At 52.0% G+C, this 17,284-nt stretch overlaps 2 protein-coding genes across 9 annotated transcripts in view; both read right to left on the bottom strand.

Annotated features, from left to right (window-relative positions):
• Positions 1–17,284, bottom strand: part of LOC6598648 (F-actin-monooxygenase Mical) — a 51,810-nt gene that overhangs the window by 8,542 nt on the left and 25,984 nt on the right. For 3 of the 8 annotated variants that reach the window (XM_026994798.1, XM_026994799.1, XM_026994804.1), the window contains exons 4-13: positions 12,355–14,018; positions 12,156–12,288; positions 11,577–12,097; positions 11,322–11,386; positions 10,514–10,777; positions 8,733–9,257; positions 7,915–8,178; positions 7,434–7,854; positions 7,250–7,365; positions 5–166 (exon numbers count right to left, since the gene is read on the bottom strand). In XM_026994798.1, coding sequence (XP_026850599.1) covers positions 5–166; positions 7,250–7,365; positions 7,434–7,854; positions 7,915–8,178; positions 8,733–9,257; positions 10,514–10,777; positions 11,322–11,386; positions 11,577–12,097; positions 12,156–12,288; positions 12,355–14,017 — 4,134 coding nt within the window. In that variant the 5' untranslated portion in view covers position 14,018. Of the gene's footprint in view, positions 1–4; positions 167–1,803; positions 1,980–2,069; positions 7,071–7,249; positions 7,366–7,433; positions 7,855–7,914; positions 8,179–8,732; positions 9,258–10,513; positions 10,778–11,321; positions 11,387–11,576; positions 12,098–12,155; positions 12,289–12,354; positions 14,019–17,284 lie in introns of those variants that run through there. The other 5 variants (XM_026994805.1, XM_026994801.1, XM_026994802.1 and 2 more) reach the window with 5 other exon arrangements.
• On the bottom strand, positions 15,668–16,258 carry LOC6598647. Its single transcript, XM_002023792.2, has one exon. The coding sequence runs from the start codon at positions 16,161–16,163 to the stop codon at positions 15,729–15,731; it is 435 nt and encodes a 144-aa protein (XP_002023828.2). The 5' UTR covers positions 16,164–16,258; the 3' UTR covers positions 15,668–15,728.

Here is a 17,284-nt window from a genome sequence, read left to right as displayed (position 1 = left end):
TTACCTGGACTTTTGTGGGCTTTCTTAGATGGGTGTCATCGATAAAGATTTTGGGCGCCGTCTGGCGTGTGATCTCATCGTTATCGAACTCGGAATCGGTGGATATTTCAGTGGCAGAATTGAGCTCAATCTCGTCGGGGGACGTGCTCTCGGATTCGGTTTGTACCTGCAAGAGTTAGGGCATCAATACGGATTAATTTACTGCGTGGCAAGGGGCCAAGGATCTGAGACAAGCGATAAACGATAAACAATAAACGATAAAAAACACTCCGCAGCGAGGGGCATTATTACAGCTGGCCGAAAGGCTGTTGAACATGCGTTAGTCAGAGTTTATATTTAATCAAAGGGGTTAATCAGCAGCAGCAGCATCATTATCATGCCTTTAGGTACGATCCATAAAGGTACAAAAACGGAACAGAAACAGAAACAGCAACAGGAAACAGCAACATTTGGATTAGATCTTCAGAGATTGGTCAGATTTGGTAGTAGAGTCAGAGTCAGAGTACAGCAGGGACCGTAACAAGTGATTATTACTTTGTATTGTTTATTTTTGTAGCCGAAATAATCATCCACAGCAATATTAAATATTCCTACTCTAAGGATGCATATCCCGGAATATTTTTTAATTCCAGTTTTATTGATTATTTGTTTAAAAAATAAGTTTTAAGTTTTAAGGATATTTTTTGGTGATAATAATTATTTTTATAAAAATACCAGTATTTTAAGCAAAAAATAAATCAATCTCTAAAAAATAACTCAGTATTTTTCTTTTATGTAAATTTTGTGAAATACACTTTTTCAGCATAAACCCCCCAGATATGTCGACAAGAATACTTTTTTTATTGGGTTTAGCTAAGGTATTGGAGAATACCCCTATTTGAAGGGAGGCTGGACTGCCTGTACGCTCGCGTTCCCCACCCCGAAAGCGAGATAACGGATCACGAGAGCGCGAGATCGGTCATCAGGAAGAGCCAACCCCTGATGAAATAATGCAAGGTGGTCCGGAAGCGAGAGAGAACGAAGTTTCCTGTCGCTATGAGCAAAATAAGACCCCAAAAGAGAGTGCCTTGCGGGAGCACATAATTTCATCATGAGGCAGCCGACGATTGTGAGTGTACGCTTTCAATTAATGAGGATATTATTGTTTAAAATCAACCCAGAAATATTGTAGACCTTGGTTACAACCAATATCAATCAAAATTATTATAACTAACATTCCACATACATTCTTATACATTTTTTCTCAGCTCTATATGAGCTCTTCATTATTTAAATTAGAGAAATTTTGTAGTTATGTTTTTTTTTGCTAAAAAATAATTACTAGCACCAAAAAATATATCCTTAAAACTTAAAACTGGTTTGTATAGTGTGATATTCAGAACAATATGTCTTTCTATTGATTACGGTCCCTGCAGCAGAGTGGAGCGTAAAGGCTTTGGGGGTTAGGCATTGGATGGACAGACACACGACGACAAAACGGGTGGATCAATCGCTTGGCCTCAACGGAAGCTCGGTGTAGATTGTATTTATATTTATATTTGTATTTCTATTTTATGTGTGGTTTTAGAGACTACGAAACGAAACGTCTGTGTGGCTGCTCGTGGGTTAGGCGCAACATTTTCGTGTACAATTTTGTGGATTGCTTGAATTTACCTTCATAGATCGTACCCGGACAGTGCATTATACTTTTTTCATATGTGGAGGCTTGGAGGCTAAACAAAAGGTGGTAGAGAACCCCGGGCGGCACACACGTGCCCCGCATTCTTTGGTTTTTTTTTGTTGTTGTGGGGGGCACACATCGAGTGGCAGGCGGGCAGGCAGGCGGGTTGGTTTTTGGTGGTTTTTTTTTGTGGACCTATACGTGTAATCTGTGTCTAGTGGTTGGGTGGTTGGGTGGTTGGTTGGTTTCTGGGGCTGGGGCTGAGGCTGAGGCTGGGGCTTGGGCTTGCCCTCAGTAGAGATAGTAGTTGAGGCGTCGTCTGGGCATTATAACGGGTTAAATATAGATATATGTAAAAAGAAAATTGCTTTGGTCAATGATTTGTGGGATTTTTGCTTTAGGAAATAACGCACGACTCTTTGCTGACGGGCAGGAGGCCATAATCGCTGCTGCGTCCATAGCTGGAGGCGGGACTGTGTCGTCGAGGCTTGAAAAGATCACTCAAATGGGAGCTGCGCGGTGTGGCCGTGGTAGATGTGGACACAGATGTGCTGGGGTAGTAGCTGCTGGCCGTGGTGAGGCCCAGCGTTGAGTAGGGTCTCTTGTGGCCGCTGAGGTAGTCGCCGGTGCTGGTGCCGCCGCTGGGACTGAGGTAGTCTGAGTAATTGCTGCGCATCGCGGTGCTGGGGAAGCGACTGGTGCTGGCGTAGTGACGCGGCCTGTAGCTGGCCAGATCCTCATCCGATCCGGCCCGGTGCAGGTCCGTGCTGCGTATGACCTCCCGCATGTAGGGATTCCGCTCCACCACCCGCTCGTTGACGAACTCCCGCTTGCGGTTGTGCAGCCGCTTGCTGCGATCGAGCAGGGCCCGCGTGCTGGCGTCCACCGGCTCGTCGTAGTTCACGTAGGAACTGACGGGCCGCGTCGTGGCCACTGTCGTGGCCGTGGAGTGCGTCGTGTCCGTGTCCTGGCTGGAGCGGGCCGACTGCAGCGACTGCAGGGATGGGCCCTTCTTGAGGTCACTGTACGACTTGGAGCTCTGCCTGGAGCTGACGGCGAGCGGCTTGAAGGGCTGCGGCGACTGGGAGCGCGGCTTGTGCTTGGACACCCGACGCCTGGCCTCCAAGTATCGGCTCATTATAGCCTCATCATCATCTTCCTCGTCTGGCTGCAGGGCTGCCTGATTCTGGTCAAAGATCGTCTTGCCATCGGGCCACTTGCGGTTCTTGAAGGCCGCCGCTGGGGGCGAGTCGGAGCGGGCGTACTCGGGCAGCAGCTTCTCCGCCTCTTCCTCCTCGGGATCGCTGTCCAGACTGGCGGGCACTCCCTCGATCTGCACCTTGGGCCAGGCCCGGCCCTGGAACACTTCCGGCACGGGCTCGTCCACGGCCACCGGCTCGGGCACGAACCTAGGCTGCTCCAGCTTTGGCAGCTTCAGCTTCCTGGGCATCGGCACGATCACCGGCTTGTTGTCCTGTAACTCTATAAATGCAAACGAGCTGCGTCGCGTCGAGCAGGTGGTCGTGGAGTCCAGCGGCGTTGCCAGCGAGCAGCTGTCGCTGTCCAGCTCCAACTTTTTGAACATGGGCGGCGTGCCCTCGTGCTTGGTCTCCGTCCGGGCCGTGTCCCCCCGCCGGGCCAGGCTGCTCCTCTGGACGGGAGGCGTGGGTGGCGGCAGGCTCCGCTTGCTGCTGGAATTGCTGTTGCTGTTGCTGCTCTGGAGGGAGTCGCGTCTGCGCTGCTCGGCGGCCGTCGCCTCGAAGCTCTCGTCGCGCCTGATCAAGGCCTGGCGACGCTCCCGCTCAAAGTCCTCGATGAGCCTTCGCTGGGCCACCTCCTCGTCCCCATCAGAGGGCAGATTGTTGAGTAGTTGGACGGAGCTGCTGGGCGAGGGCTGGCGTACTTTGTTGCGTCGTGGCGGCATGGGACTGTTGGGCAGCTTCTCCATGTCCCACTCCAGGGAGCTCTCCTTGCTGGCCGCTGCCTGATTCTGCGGCAGCCGACGACGGGGCATGGGCGAGGCTGGCAGCCTTTCCATGTCCCAGTCGAGGGAGTTCTCCTTGCTCTCCTTGCGAGACGGCACCTTGGACGCTTTGGGCGCCACTTCGAGGAGGCTGCTGCGGGAAGAGCTGGTGCTCTGAGGTTTGCCGACTGCCTGAGCAGCGACTGGAGGCTCCACTTCCATCTCTACTTCTTTCTGTTCCCCTGCAGAGTCCACTAGATCTTCATCGATCACCAGACTGGGGAATCTCAATGGTTTCCCCTGCTCCTCCGAGTCCTGGGGCTTCGCATACACCTGCTGCAGCAAATCCTGCACCGAGGGCGCCATATCCTCGGGATCTAGCTTCGCGAGCAGCCGCTGGGGGGCTGCCGACAGCGATGGTTCACTGGAGGAGGAGCTGCTCTTGGCTCGGCGCTGCGGTCGCGTTGGGAAATGGCTGCCGTCGACCACATCGGGGTGGACCGTATCATCTGTCTGGAATCTGTTCAGCTCCAGCGTTGGCTCCTCATCCCGCTCCAGGGACTCCAGCTTGTCCAAGCAATCCCGTTCCTCCGAGGGGCTGGCTGGGACTACGGCCACTGTGGGTGTGATGCCCACCAGCTCGTCGTTCGAGTCGAACTCCACGTGGACCAGCATCTCGTCCGAAAACTGACCAAAGAGCTTCTCGATGCTCTGGTCCTCGGAGCTGCCGCGCTTCACCACCGTCACGGGCTGGGCGCTGGGACTCTTGCTGATCGTGGTGCACAGGGAATCGGCATCCAGGTCCTCATCGTTGGGATCCGCCTCCGAGCTCATGTCCTGGAAGAGTTCCTCAAAGTGCTGGACCTCCTGGGTCTGCTCCTGTTCCTTTTCCATGCTGGCAAGTGCCTCCAAAGCATCTTGATGTAGCTTCTCCGTCAGGGATATATCCAATGACTGGCGTCGGGACAACACCAGACTCGACTGAGAGCCGCGACGCGAGCTATTGAGGGACTTGTCGCATCCCGTCTTGGGCAGATTCTTGATGTCCTCAATGGGTACCACGAATACCTCTTGGGGCTCCTCTTTGACGGTTGGACTCTTTGTCTTGGAGCGTTCCACCATTTCCTTGGCCTCTGTGGCCTTCTCCAGCAGATCCAGCACCTCAAAATCGTCCGGCACAGGGGTCGCCGGCTTCGGCGGGACCTTCGGGGGCATGGCTTTCTGCGACGACTTCTTGGCTGCCTGTTGCTTGGCCTGCCGTGCACTCCCAATCTTAGCCAGCTCCTCCAGCGAACTATTGGCTTTCGCGGCCACCTTCGGGGACTTCTTGGGGCTGGGCGACTTCTTCTTTGTGGTCGTCGTCTTCTTGGTGGGGGACCTGCGCTTCTCGGGCGACTTTCGGGAGCCCAGGCCAAAGAACTTGGCCAGCTTGGAGTCGCGATACTGCACGGGCAGATCACCGAGGGCCTTCTCCTCGGCGGCTCGCTTCTGCTGCTGCTGCTGCTCGACCTCCTTCTGGGCATAGAACTTGTCCCGCTTCTTCTGCAGGAAATTGGTGGCCTCGTTGCGCCACTCGTTGCGCAGATAGTCCATGGTCCGCTCCAGATCGCTCATCGAGTCGCTGGCCAGGGAGGCGAGCGACTCCCGGGAGCGGGTCAGGCTGCTCAGATTGCTGGTGCTCGACTCCATGCGGCGTAGCTTGAAGGCGGCCGCCTGCTCGTCGCTGTTCTGCGTGGACGAGGCCACCGAACTCATCGATTCGAAGCGCTTGAGGATGTTCTGCACGCCAGAGAGCTCTCCCCTGGCGCCGGGCTTCAGCTCAAAGTCGCCTTCGCCCAAGGACTTGGTCTTGAGCAGCTTCTTGCTGCTGCGACGCGGCAGTCCCAGCTCAAGGTCCAGGCCCGACTCCTCGAGTATGCGATCAATGTTGTCCGACAGATCGCTGGGCGACTTTTCGTCTTGGAAGAGCCGCTGGTATTCGCTGCTGGGCGAGTGTACCTCCCCATCGCCCAATATCTCATCCAAAATACGTTCGGCTTCGTCCTTTGGCGGCTGTTTCTCGACCTCTTTGGCCTTGGCTGCGGCTGCGGCTGCCTCTTGGGCGGCAGCCGCCTTCTTGGCCTTCGTTCCCTTGGGCACAATTTTCTTTATAATCTTGATCTTGCCCTTCCCTGTGGCTGTAGCGGTGGCTGTGCCTTTGACCACCTTCACGGGCGTCGCCTTCTTCTTGGTCAGATCCAGGGCCCCGTCCATCTGATGCTCCCGCAAGCTGAAAGTGTTCAGCGAGGCCTGCCTTTTGGGCGGCACTGGCTTTTCCTTTTCCTTGGCCTCGTCCACCGGTTTGGGCGGGGTCTGGCTCTTGGCCAGCGAGGCCTCTGTCTGCGACTTCTTCAGTCGATCGGCCACCGTCTCGACGGTTCTGCGCTGCGGGGCCGGACTGCTGGGAAAGTACTTGGCCAGATCCACATCCTTGAGGGTCTTCTGGTTCTTGTTCGTGTTGAGGGCGGCGCTCTTCTCCAGCTTCTGGTTGGGAAAGTACTTGGACAGATCCACCGAGGCCGGATCTGCCTGGGCGCTCACAGTGGGCATCGTCAACTGCGATCGAATGTGATCCATTGTGCCGGCAAAGCTGGTGGCCTGGATCTCCTTCAGCTTGCTGTTCAGCTCTTTGCTTCCCTGCAGCTCTTCCGCGTCCGCATCCACGTCCATATCCTCGTCGTCTTGGAGCTGGTTCTGGTCTTTGCTCTGCTGTCGCTGCAGTTTCTTGATCGTTCCCAGAATCCCCTCAATGTGCATTTTACTGTCGTGGGTGTCGTCCTTCTTCTTTACCCGAGGACTGCCTTGCGTGCTGGCATTGCTCTTGAGGCTGTTGGAGCGACTTACATTGGCACTGCCCCTGGGACTCTTCAGGCCCTTCGCCGCGGGCTTCTGCAGCAGCTCCTTGGGCCGCTCCTCAAAGTTCGGCTTCCGTGGCCTCAGCTCATCCAGATTGAAATCGATGACGGGTTTGGGCTTGGGCTTCGCCTCGTCAGCACCCAGCGACTGCACCTTCTCGTATTTTTCCTCAAACTTGGACTTGGGCTTCGGTGGAGGAGCAGCAGCTGGAGCAGCACTGCCTTTGGCCATTCCTGCGGCTATGGCCGCATTCTCGGCCAGCCATTTCTCCTTGAGCGTCAGCTTGCGCAGGATGTCGCTCTTGACCAGGTTCTCCTTGGCCAGCAGCTCGAGATCCTTGTTCATTTTGACCATGTTGGTCATGTGGTAGAGCTTCTCGCTTATCGCCTCGATCTCGCTGCTGAACTTGCGCGGCGCATTCCGCTCCAGCTGCTCCATCTCCACGCGCGTGGGCGTGGCCGGTTGACTGCGCGCCGACTCGAAGGAGTTGGCCGAACGCAGGGATCCCCTCTCCACGTTCTCCTTATCATTTTCAACACTAAGCTTAAGCTTCTTATGGTTTAAGGGGGGAAAAAATAGAAACCAACACCACAACAGGGGGTCAGGGGCAGGGGTCAGGGGGCAGGGTCAGGGATTAAGAGTCAGAGTACGTGGAAAATAAATGAGAATAATGATCAACAGGTTAGTCTCTTCCCACAACCAATGGCCACAGCGGCGTGTAGGGGCCTCACCTCGGTCTCCGTGTCCGTGGGCAGATTGGCGGGCAGCGGCTGCAGGCGTACCTCCTCGCGTCGCAGCTCTCGGGCCTTCTTGAAGTCCTCGCCCTCGGTGTCGTCCTTGCCATCATCTGAAACACACACACACAGATGCAAAACGTTAGGCATCCTCCAGGCAGCAACCTCGCCTCTTGCGTACCCGCAATACCATCACTGGAGTCGTAAGAGTCCGTCGTATCGTCGCTTTCGCCGCAGTACTGCTTGCCAATCCAGTCGGAGGCCAGCTGGAGGGTCTGTGCCCCGAATGGCGAGTCGTCCGCCTCCTCGAATATCTCCGAATCGGACTCCGTGTCCGATTCGTCCGAGCTGGACAGCTCCGACTGTGAATCGTTGTTCGATTCGGGCAGGAAATTGCGGCCCGACCACTCGTGCTCATCGATCACATTGGCCTCGTCGTCGGACAAGGCATCCGCGGGGATTGTCGTCTCCAGCAAGTCCACTTGGTCCCTGGCCGCTGCCTGATCCATCTCCTCCTGGTTGGTGTCCATTCGTTCCACTGTTGCAGCAGCTCGGGCCGCAGGCGAGGCAGCAGCCTGGACAGCAGCAGCAGCAGCGGATTTCTGCCAAGGATAAACATTAACAAAGCACTCTAGAGACGGACATTTGGCGGCGTTACTCACTCTGGCCTTGTTGCTGCGCTGCGGCAGTGGCTTGGGCGGCAGCCGGAAGTGCTGGGTGCAGTAGAACCGGCCCTGGGGATCGTCACGATCGAAGGCATAGCCGCCCAGCCGCAGATTCGTGTGGCAGTGATGGCACTTGAGGCAATTGCGATGCAACACCAGACCCTCCACAGTGGTCTTCTCCATGAGGTAGACGGTCTGCTTGCAGAAGCGGCACTTCTCCGAGGCGGCCTGCTTCTTGAAGGCCAGCGCCACCTTAGAGCTCTATGGGGAAGAACGGAGGAGAGCATTAGAAGGGGTGTGATCCATGGACAAACAGGACAACAGATCAACAGTTAAACATTCATTGAGGTTAGTTTTGCATTGCTTTGCGATGGATGTTAAATGTATCTCATGGCATGTGTGTGTGTCGTCGGTGAGAGATGTGGAAGCGCCTAACAGCTAACAGCAGCAACAAACAGCAACAAAGGAATGGGAGTAGGAATAGGGGACAGGGGATCAAGATGTGGCACCTCTTTTGAGGAGTCGGTCCACAGAATCCAACAACAACATACACAGTCTTTGGCGAGGCGCAATATACACCATAAACTGGTACGTTGCCTGGCGCCTCATGCCACATCTTGGTAATTGTTTAGACTTTGGCATAGGATATGGGATTACTGGGGTTACTGGAGGCATTGGGGATCATCCCCTACAACCACTAAAACAACTGCAGCAGCACAGAACCACAAAAAAGCCACAAAAATCAAAGAAAAATCAAACAAAAAAGAAGAAAGAGTGGGGAAAACCGAAGAGGGAAAACACGGTAAACTACTCACAGATTTGGGTATGACTGTATTGGACTGGAGGACGGTGGTGGTGGCCTCGTCCGAATTGGCATCGTCCTTGCGCACGAATTGGCCAGCTATGGAGGCCACCTTGTTGCGTCCCCGCTCGCCCACGTCCAGATTGTGGCCCTCCTTCAGCTGTTTGTCCAGGTTCTTGATTGTCTGATCGATCTCCTTGAACTTTTCGGCCTCGCGCGAGTCCTGGCGCTGCGGCTTGGACATCTTGTGCTGGCGGGCCTGGAACTGCTCCTTGCTCCACTTGGGCACCTTCTCGCGGCCCTTGGGCCCGTGGATCTCCGTCTTCTTGGACAGTTCGATCTTCTTTTCGATCTCGCGCACATTCCAGTCGGTCGAGTCGATCTTGCCGATGGCCCGCATCAGATCCTTGGGCTTCTTGTCGCCGCCCAGGCCGCCGCGTCCCGTCATACGTTGCTCCATGCTCTTGATCCGATCGCTGAATTGTTCATCGGCAGCGCTGCGCGGCAGGGCCGAGGGTATGTCCCCGCGTTCGCGATCCTTTTTGGTTTTTTTGGGAGAGGGTGGGGGGAGTATTAGGATCGGTTCGGGAGTGGGTTGGAGAAATCAAAATGGTTTAGATATATAGATATTTAAGGTCGGCAGAACAAAAGAACCAAAGAACGGAACCAAAAACAAACAACAACAAAACGATCATCAAAACTCAAAACGAAAACTATTTTCTCTCGGTTTAACACTAGTTAGAGACTTAGCCTAGCCTAGGGACTACAATTAGTACGAGCATCTGGCAGGATAGTCCTACACTCAGAGAAAAATGGCTTAGTAAAAAGGAATGCCTCTTATATTTAAATTAAATATTCGGTTTTTTAAATAGGAAATTAATGAACATTTATAGATTTAAGCACAAATGTATTCCAAAGTCTTTTTATATTTAATTTAAATACGTAACACTTTAAATTAAATATTTTATATTATTACATTTAAACATGAAATAAATTTTAATTAAAATATAAAAATATTTCAATCGATTATTTTCATATTAATGCCAGAAAGTAGTGGAAAATAATTAATTTTACAATTTCCTTTCTCGTTTTTTTTGAAATTTCTCTTTCATATAAATTTAATATATTTATTTTAAATATAAAATATAATTCAATTAATTATTTTCTTTCGGGTTTTTAAAATATCCCTTTAATTGAAATTAAATATATTTAAAAATTTAATTTAAACGTGAAATATATTTAATGAAAATATAACATATATTTAATTTAAATATAAAATATATTTAATTTAAATCTGTAATATATTTCATTTAAATATGAAATATATTTGTCTAACAATATTTAATAAAAAATATCAAATATATTTAATTTAAACATGAAATATATTTAATTAAAATATAAAAAAAATTTATTTCAATCAATTATTTTCATATTAATGTAGGAATGTAAGTGAAAACAATTTCTTTTTATGATTTCCACTCTTGGATCCAATTTTGGCATTCATTTAAAAAATCTACTTGCAAATATTTAATTTTCAGTGCAATTTTCTCTGAGTGTAGGTTAAAAAACAACAAATATTAGAGCGGAGCGCAGCGCAGCATTCTCTTAGACAGGATCCCCCAGGGATCGCCGAACCACATTTAAATCAGTTGAAAAACAACCTTTTGCTGGTAGTCACGTATTTTGGGCGAAAAGTTAACGGGGAAGCGGTTAGTTTTCTCTTCTATATCGAGAGACGAAAAGAGATCAGGCGGCGTGCAGCAGGAGAGCGGGAGAGCAGGAGCACCGGCTTACGGGGAACAGTAGCTTCCGTTCGAGATCCTTGACGCGATCATTGAAAATGGGCGCCTGCTGCCTGTAGAGGAATATCGAGTAGTCCTCGAAGGGGCTGCCGTCCTCGGCGACACCATCCTCGCCCTCCCTCAGCAGCTTGCCGGCCTGCAGCAGCTGCAGGCTCTTGTAGAAGTTCTGCGTCTGATGGTAGCGCTGCTGCCGTCGCTTGCTCATCCGCTCCTGTCGGTTCTCTTCGATGTCTTGCAGGCGCTGCTGGCGCTCCTCCTGCGCGTCATATAGACATATAGAATCGGATTCAGAGCCGGATTCAGGGTACGTTGAGGATACGGATACGGAACGGGGTATGTGTGTGTGTGTGGTGTGTGATTGATTGCATGAAACAGACACAAAACGGTAGAGACTAAGACTAAGAGCTACTAGGGGGTGGGGAGGGGTGGGGTGTTACATAGAGGTGGAGGGGCGGACTGGACACCACTTGGACACTGATCGAACTGACCTCATTGATGGATGATTCGAATGCACTTATGGCGGTCGAGAGTTCATGACAGAGAGCTGTTCTCAGTATTAGCTGAACCTTTGGGAACAGATTATTCTCTTGTTGGTTTATGTTTCAGTTTTCAATGGATATGATTATTTATGTTACAATTTGTATGGAATGTTTTACAAATCAATCTTTGATATATATGTATATGAAAATATCTTGTAAATCTGGCCGAAAAGTGACCATTTCCCCAGTCACTTTTCAACCAGATTGTACATTCTCTACCCAACCAATCCATGATTTAATTAATCTCCAGCATCTACTCACAATATTGGCCGTTTTGTCGGACGTCTGGCGACGCTTCTTCGAACGACGGGGCGTATCATTTTGCCCTGCAAGAGAGAGGGGGGATGATATAGAGCCGGGAGAATCGGGGTATGTAGAAAATAATGAACCAGAGGGGCAGATACACCACTTTATAATCGAATTTTATTACAAAAAAAGCAGCAGCATAATACAGCAGCTCACTCTGAGATCATTATTTGTCTGTGAGATCACGATGTATAATGGTTATCAACACACCCACGTGGTGGAGATTGCCTCCTCCTGCAGTGGCGCCGCCGACGGCAGCTCCTCCTCCGGCTGCTCCGGCAGTGCCTGTCCCTGCGCCGCCGCTGTTCAACAGCTGTTCGTGGCGCCGCTGCCGCTTGGCCCGCTCCTCCTCGAGCACCGAGCGTCGCTGGACCGTGGTGGGCACATCGACGGCATCCTGCATGGGCGACTTGGCCTTGGGCTTCATCTGCAGCAGCTTGGAGAAGTCCGGCGGGGCATGCGTGTGATTGATGCGGTACTTTTGCCGCAGATCGCTAAAGTCCATCTTCGGATGCTTGATGTGCGGTATCTCGCCGCGGAACAGCTCACAGATCTGATCCAGATAGTTGAGCCAGATCCTAGACTCGATGTCCGTCAGCTCGAGCGATTGCTTGGCACTCATGATCCGCTTAACGCCCAGCTCTCGCTCCAGGACGGCAAAGGCCAGCTCGTTGCACTCCAAGGGACTCATGTCCTTGGTGACAGCGAATTCGATTAGATCGGGGCGATATCTAACACAGAAAGCAAAGGATTAGTGGTGGAAGGAGTACCCTTCGAAGAAGAGCTTACCGACTGATTAGGCCGCAGAGGACACGGCCATTGCGTAGAACATCGGATGGCTCCTTGAGCTCAGGCACAAATTGATGCGAATGCAGCTGGGCAGCGATCCATCGGAGCAGAGAAGCGCCCTGGGGCATCGAATCTGTGCGGAATGGAAAGATTATTTGCCTTAGAAGGTGCTCAAGGGTGTCCCCGTCCCAGGACTTACCACCGCTGCGTCGCTTCCGCCTGCCAGGCGTCTCCACATGCGGCCCGGCATGCTGTGTGTCCATGAAGGTCTGCTCCAGCACCGACGGGTCATCGGTGTCGATCAGATGCTTGACCTGCCAACTGTTGACCGACTCCCGATTGAGGTTCGGATAGCGAGTGGCCGGATCCACGGTGTAGGCGCTAATGTCCCGCTGCAGCGTGTCCGGGGTGGTCTGATTGAGCAGCCGGTAGATGCTCTCGCGCTGCGCCAGCACCCCCAAGGTGCTGTTCTGTGGATTCGACCAGAGCTTGATGGCATAGGCGGCGTCCATGCTGGAGAGGAAGCCGCGGGCACAGCCCGAGCCGGTGGGCCAGAAGGGCTCCAGGAGGCTGTCGCCGACCAGGCACTGCAGCAGGCGGCAGCCCTTGCGGACGATGACGCGGCAGGACATCTCGGCGGCGAACATCGACGTGAAGTCGAACATGGCCACGTCCGGTTTGCCGTAATGATTGACGGCAAACTCCAGGTTGGGCATCTGGTATTGGGTGGAGAACTCGGCCGCCTCGCGGGCATAGTCGTGCAGCTTCTGGGTGTCGACGTTGGGGCCGGCGAGCAGCTCGGCGGGATCGGCCATGTCCTCGATGATGACGCCCTTGTCGATCAGGCTGTGCTTCTTGGCGGTCATCACAAAGTAGTGCGTCTCGTCCTTGTAGTAGACGATGTTCTCCAGATCGATGCCCGTCTTGCCGTACAGCTCCTTGAAGAAGGCCTGGTTGAAGATGAAGGCCACGCCGCTGATCTCCTCCACCTTGGCCTCCGCCTCCGTCTTCTTGTTGACGAAATTGGCCGTGATGGCGATGGCCAGCTTGCCGCGAAACTCCTTCCGCCGAAAGTCGAGCATGTTGCGCTTGCCGTCCGCCCCGATCAGGACATCGAACTCGTAGTGCGACACGGGATGGTCGGCGGGCGTCACGGCCGCCCGCCAGCCGCCGGCATCGCCGCCGGGCTCCAGGGCGTGCTCGAAGCTGACGCCCTCGTGGATCTCGACGCCCAGCAGCAGGGCCACCTTCAGCAGCATGCACTGCAGCTGCCGTATGGAGATGTGGTCGATGGACCCCGCACAGAACTTGCCGTAGAACTTCTTGGCCCCGAGATTCCGCAGATCCGTGATCACGAAGGGCCACAGGTGCAGCACATTGTTGCGGCTGATCCGGTCGCGCTTCTCCAGCACCACAACCTTGGCGCCCAGCAGCTGCGCCTCGATGGCCGTCCGCAGGCCGCACGGTCCGGCCCCGATCACCAGGACGCGGGTGCCCGCGCAGGCCGTGCCCTTGCCGTACACCCGATGGGCGGCCCGGGCGTCAAACTTCTTCCACAGCGCCGCGGCCTTCCACGAGCGCACCTTGGCCTTCAGCTTCGGGTAGTAGTCGTTGAGGGGCGACGGCCGCAGGCCCACCGCCTCGCACATGGTCCGATGGAGGGCCAGGATCTGTCGCATTGTCGTGGCCACGCAGAGCAGATCGAACAGCTCCGCGGCCTCGGCAGCCGCCGCATGTTCGGCCATCAGCAGCTGCTGCTGCTGCTGCTGTTGCACCGTCAGCTGTTGTTGCTGTTGCTGTTGTTGCTGCTGCAGCTGTTGCTGCTGCTGCGTTTGATGGTGCCGCTGATGTTGGCGGCTCATTCTGCAATCGAGAGGCGGAGAGAGCGGTGTAGAAGGTTTATTATGGGGAAACAGTATAGGAAATATATTCGTTGCTTAAAACGAATTGTGTCTGAATACGGAGCGTAGATCTCAGACATTGCTCAAAATAAATTCTCCATTTGTTTCTACCCTTGAATTTGGCTTAAAAATACCTAAATATTCATCTCTCTTTCTCCCTTCTCTCCGATTTTAATGTCAAATTAGTGTTTGAAAATATCTGCCCTTGACATTTCCTGGAAAAAGTTGTGTTCTACATAGATGTTCTACCATAGATTTTTGTGCAGGTTTTCGGCTTCTGGGGACCGACTGAGCGCTGAGGCGAAGGCTATCCCAAAAGGCTTAGATGATTTCCTTTTTGAATGACAGTTCGAGGCGTTGATTGGCATCTCGTCGTGGGCATCTTACAGGGGTAAACTGTGGTTATGTTGAACTTTTTCCCTCCCAAAAAACGTTGGCTATACCCTTCATTGGCAGGAGTATAACTCGACCTGATTGGCAGTCAACGAACCATCATCAGGATGCTACTTCCTTATAAAAAACGGAAACAAAGTCCACGTTTTACTTTTGAAAAATTCTCAGAAATAAATGCATCCCCCCGCCCCACATCTCTCTCTCTCTGTCCCTCAATGTCACATCTGTATCTCTCTTTCTCTCTCTCTCGGAACAAAAAGATTTCTTAGTCAACTTTTGTCTTTGTCATCATTTTACAGAGTTTTTTTCTCTGGGGTTTTGCCTTCGTATGGATGATTTGTGTTTCTGATTTCGTTGAGAACATTATTCTTCAATTAATTAAATCAGAGCAGAGACCATAAAACACTCGCATGCAAAAGGCCACGATAATGAGATGACGACGAGGGGTCAGGGGACGACAATAAACCCGTAAACAAGGCACAGCAGAAAAGAGCAGAGAGGAAAGAACTCTGGGCTGCCATTAAGGAAGTGCTGGAAGTAATGGAGGAGGTCCACAACGAACCATTCCAATACCCTTTAACGAACACCAAAAAAACAACCTCAACAGACTCAACGTTCAATGTTGGTAAGGCACACGACATGCATTTTGTTTGGGAGGAATAAAAGCAGTTTGAAACGAGATGAAGACGTGATCGCTGTATTTGAGTGGCCTGCAGCAGTGGAGAACCTAACGAGCATCGCCTGCAAGATGGTGAGCGTCATGAGTCTTCTCCCTGAACAGGGATGATCTGAGGAACTCTTGCCGATTCCAGGCCACGTCGGAGGGGGACCATAAACCGGTACAGGCTATCCTCGATGTATATTTCAGGCAACCCTTCGCTGGCACACTCCCCGCTGTAGGGTATCTTTTGGAGAGCCCAATGACAAGTGAACCAGACAGAAGCCAAAGGCAAATGAGCCAGTAAAACGCTGCAGCTCGAGTCTGAACTTTTCCTTGGGTTTCTAGACAGGCAACAACCCGACAATGGACACAGGACCCAGGGGGGGGCGGGCACCTAGATGGGGCACTGTAAAGTGGAGTAGTATTTTGCCTGCAAGCCGCAGCTGTTTGTTCTTTGTGAGTGTTTGTTGAGTGTTGAATGTGGAACGTGGCATGTGGAACGTGATGTGAATGTCCCGCGCACACAAAGGACAATAGCCCCACAAAACAAGGACGAGTCATTGCCCCATTTTCCAAGCCTCGAATGGGATTAAATTTCGGTTTATTTTGTGACTCTTCTCATTCATTATCGTCGACTGATATCCACTTTGGATGTACCGCATCGTGCAGGTACACCAGACGAAGTCTGCTTCCGGGGATCAGTGCGGTTTTGTCCAACCGCTGGAGCTTCCGCATCAGCGGGGAGATCTCGGTCTTGCCCCCGGCAAGTATTTTGGCCGCATACTCATCAATGTCGCGACGCAGTTGCTCCACCACGCTGGGAACCGGCGAGTAGCAGCCCAAGTGGCACTCGAAGAACCCGCTGGCCTCGCCCGCTCGAAGCACATAGGCCACCACGGGCTGGATGCGGTCCAGCGGCAGCTTGTACACCGTCGACACTCGCTGGGCCACCTCCGCGATGGTGACGGGACGGCCCAGCACCTTCACGACCTCCAGCACCACGGCTCCGTTCTGTTTGCCCAAATTTGTGGGCCTTTGAGCCAGGTTCATCATCAAAAAGAAAGCTGACGAAAATTTGGAAATCACGTGCGTAGATTGTAGATTGTAGAGCTCTCTCGGGGTTCGGGATTTGTTGTGTCAGGGGGACCGGAGACAGGCGTTTAGAAAGGGTTGCTTGAGAGCTCTAAAATCTATTCAGAAATGGAACAATAGTAGGCTTGGAAATTCCAAAAGGTTATCCATATTTCTGGGCCTATTATTCTCCATATTTAAAGGAGGAAATTCCAAAGGATATCCATATTTCTAGGCCTATTATTCCCCATATTTAAAGGAGGAAATTCCAAAGGATATCCATATTTCTAGGCCTATTATTCCCCATATTTGTGGGAGGAAATTCCACAGGATATCCATATTTCTGGGCCTATTATTCCCCATATTTGTGGGAGGGAATTCCAAAAGGTTATCCATATTTCTTGGCCTATTATTCCTGATATTTGAAGGAGGAAGTTCCAAAGGATTTCTTGGCCTATAATTCCCCACAAAATCCCACACTGCAAATCCCATTGTCAATGCCAAAAACATTTCTAATTCCTGATGGCTCATCGTCTATTCGATTTTCGGGTCGGGGATTGGCGCCAAGAAAGTCGTAAAAAGAGCACGCAAACGACCTCCCCCAAGGAAGGGGGGACGGGGGTCCGGCGACAACTCGACGGCTGCCACTCTCCCTTTTTTTTCTCTCTTTCTCCACAGCTTTTGTATCTCTTAAAACAACAGCCTTGTTGGGGACACAATATTATGTCACCTCCTGGGCATTGGGGGTGGTGCTGGTGAGGGGGCGGTGGCGGGGTGGGCTGATAAAAATTAAAGTCCAACGAAAATGAAAACTTTAGCGCTTATCGATTTTTGTTGTCTGTGGAGACCATCGTCGCTTAACGCTTTGTTTGTTGAGGCAGGGAGGGAAATTCAAATTCAAATTGAAAAACAGGGTGGACACATTTCCAGGATTCGGGTTCGAGGGTTAACAATGACTCATCTTTGGGCACAACTTTTTCGACGGTGGGCGGCCCAGAAATAAACACCAAAATTACTCAGAGATACATACGATTAGACGGATAGAAAACACATTTTGTTTCATGATTTATAAAGCCTTGCACATGGCCCCTACTGTTGCCGGA

This window comes from Drosophila persimilis, unplaced genomic scaffold, assembly GCF_003286085.1.
Source record: "Drosophila persimilis strain 14011-0111.01,24,50 unplaced genomic scaffold, DperRS2 tig00000000-arrow-pilon, whole genome shotgun sequence".
NCBI classification, from domain to species: Eukaryota; Metazoa; Arthropoda; class Insecta; order Diptera; family Drosophilidae; genus Drosophila; species Drosophila persimilis.
Note: the sequence above shows the minus strand (reverse complement) of the source record. Positions and strands in the feature narration are given on the sequence as shown.

Coding starts and splice junctions, on each gene's coding strand:
- LOC6598647 (XM_002023792.2), bottom strand. CDS start 16,163: ATGATGAACCTGGCTCAAAGGCCCACAAATTTGGGCAAACAGAACGGA.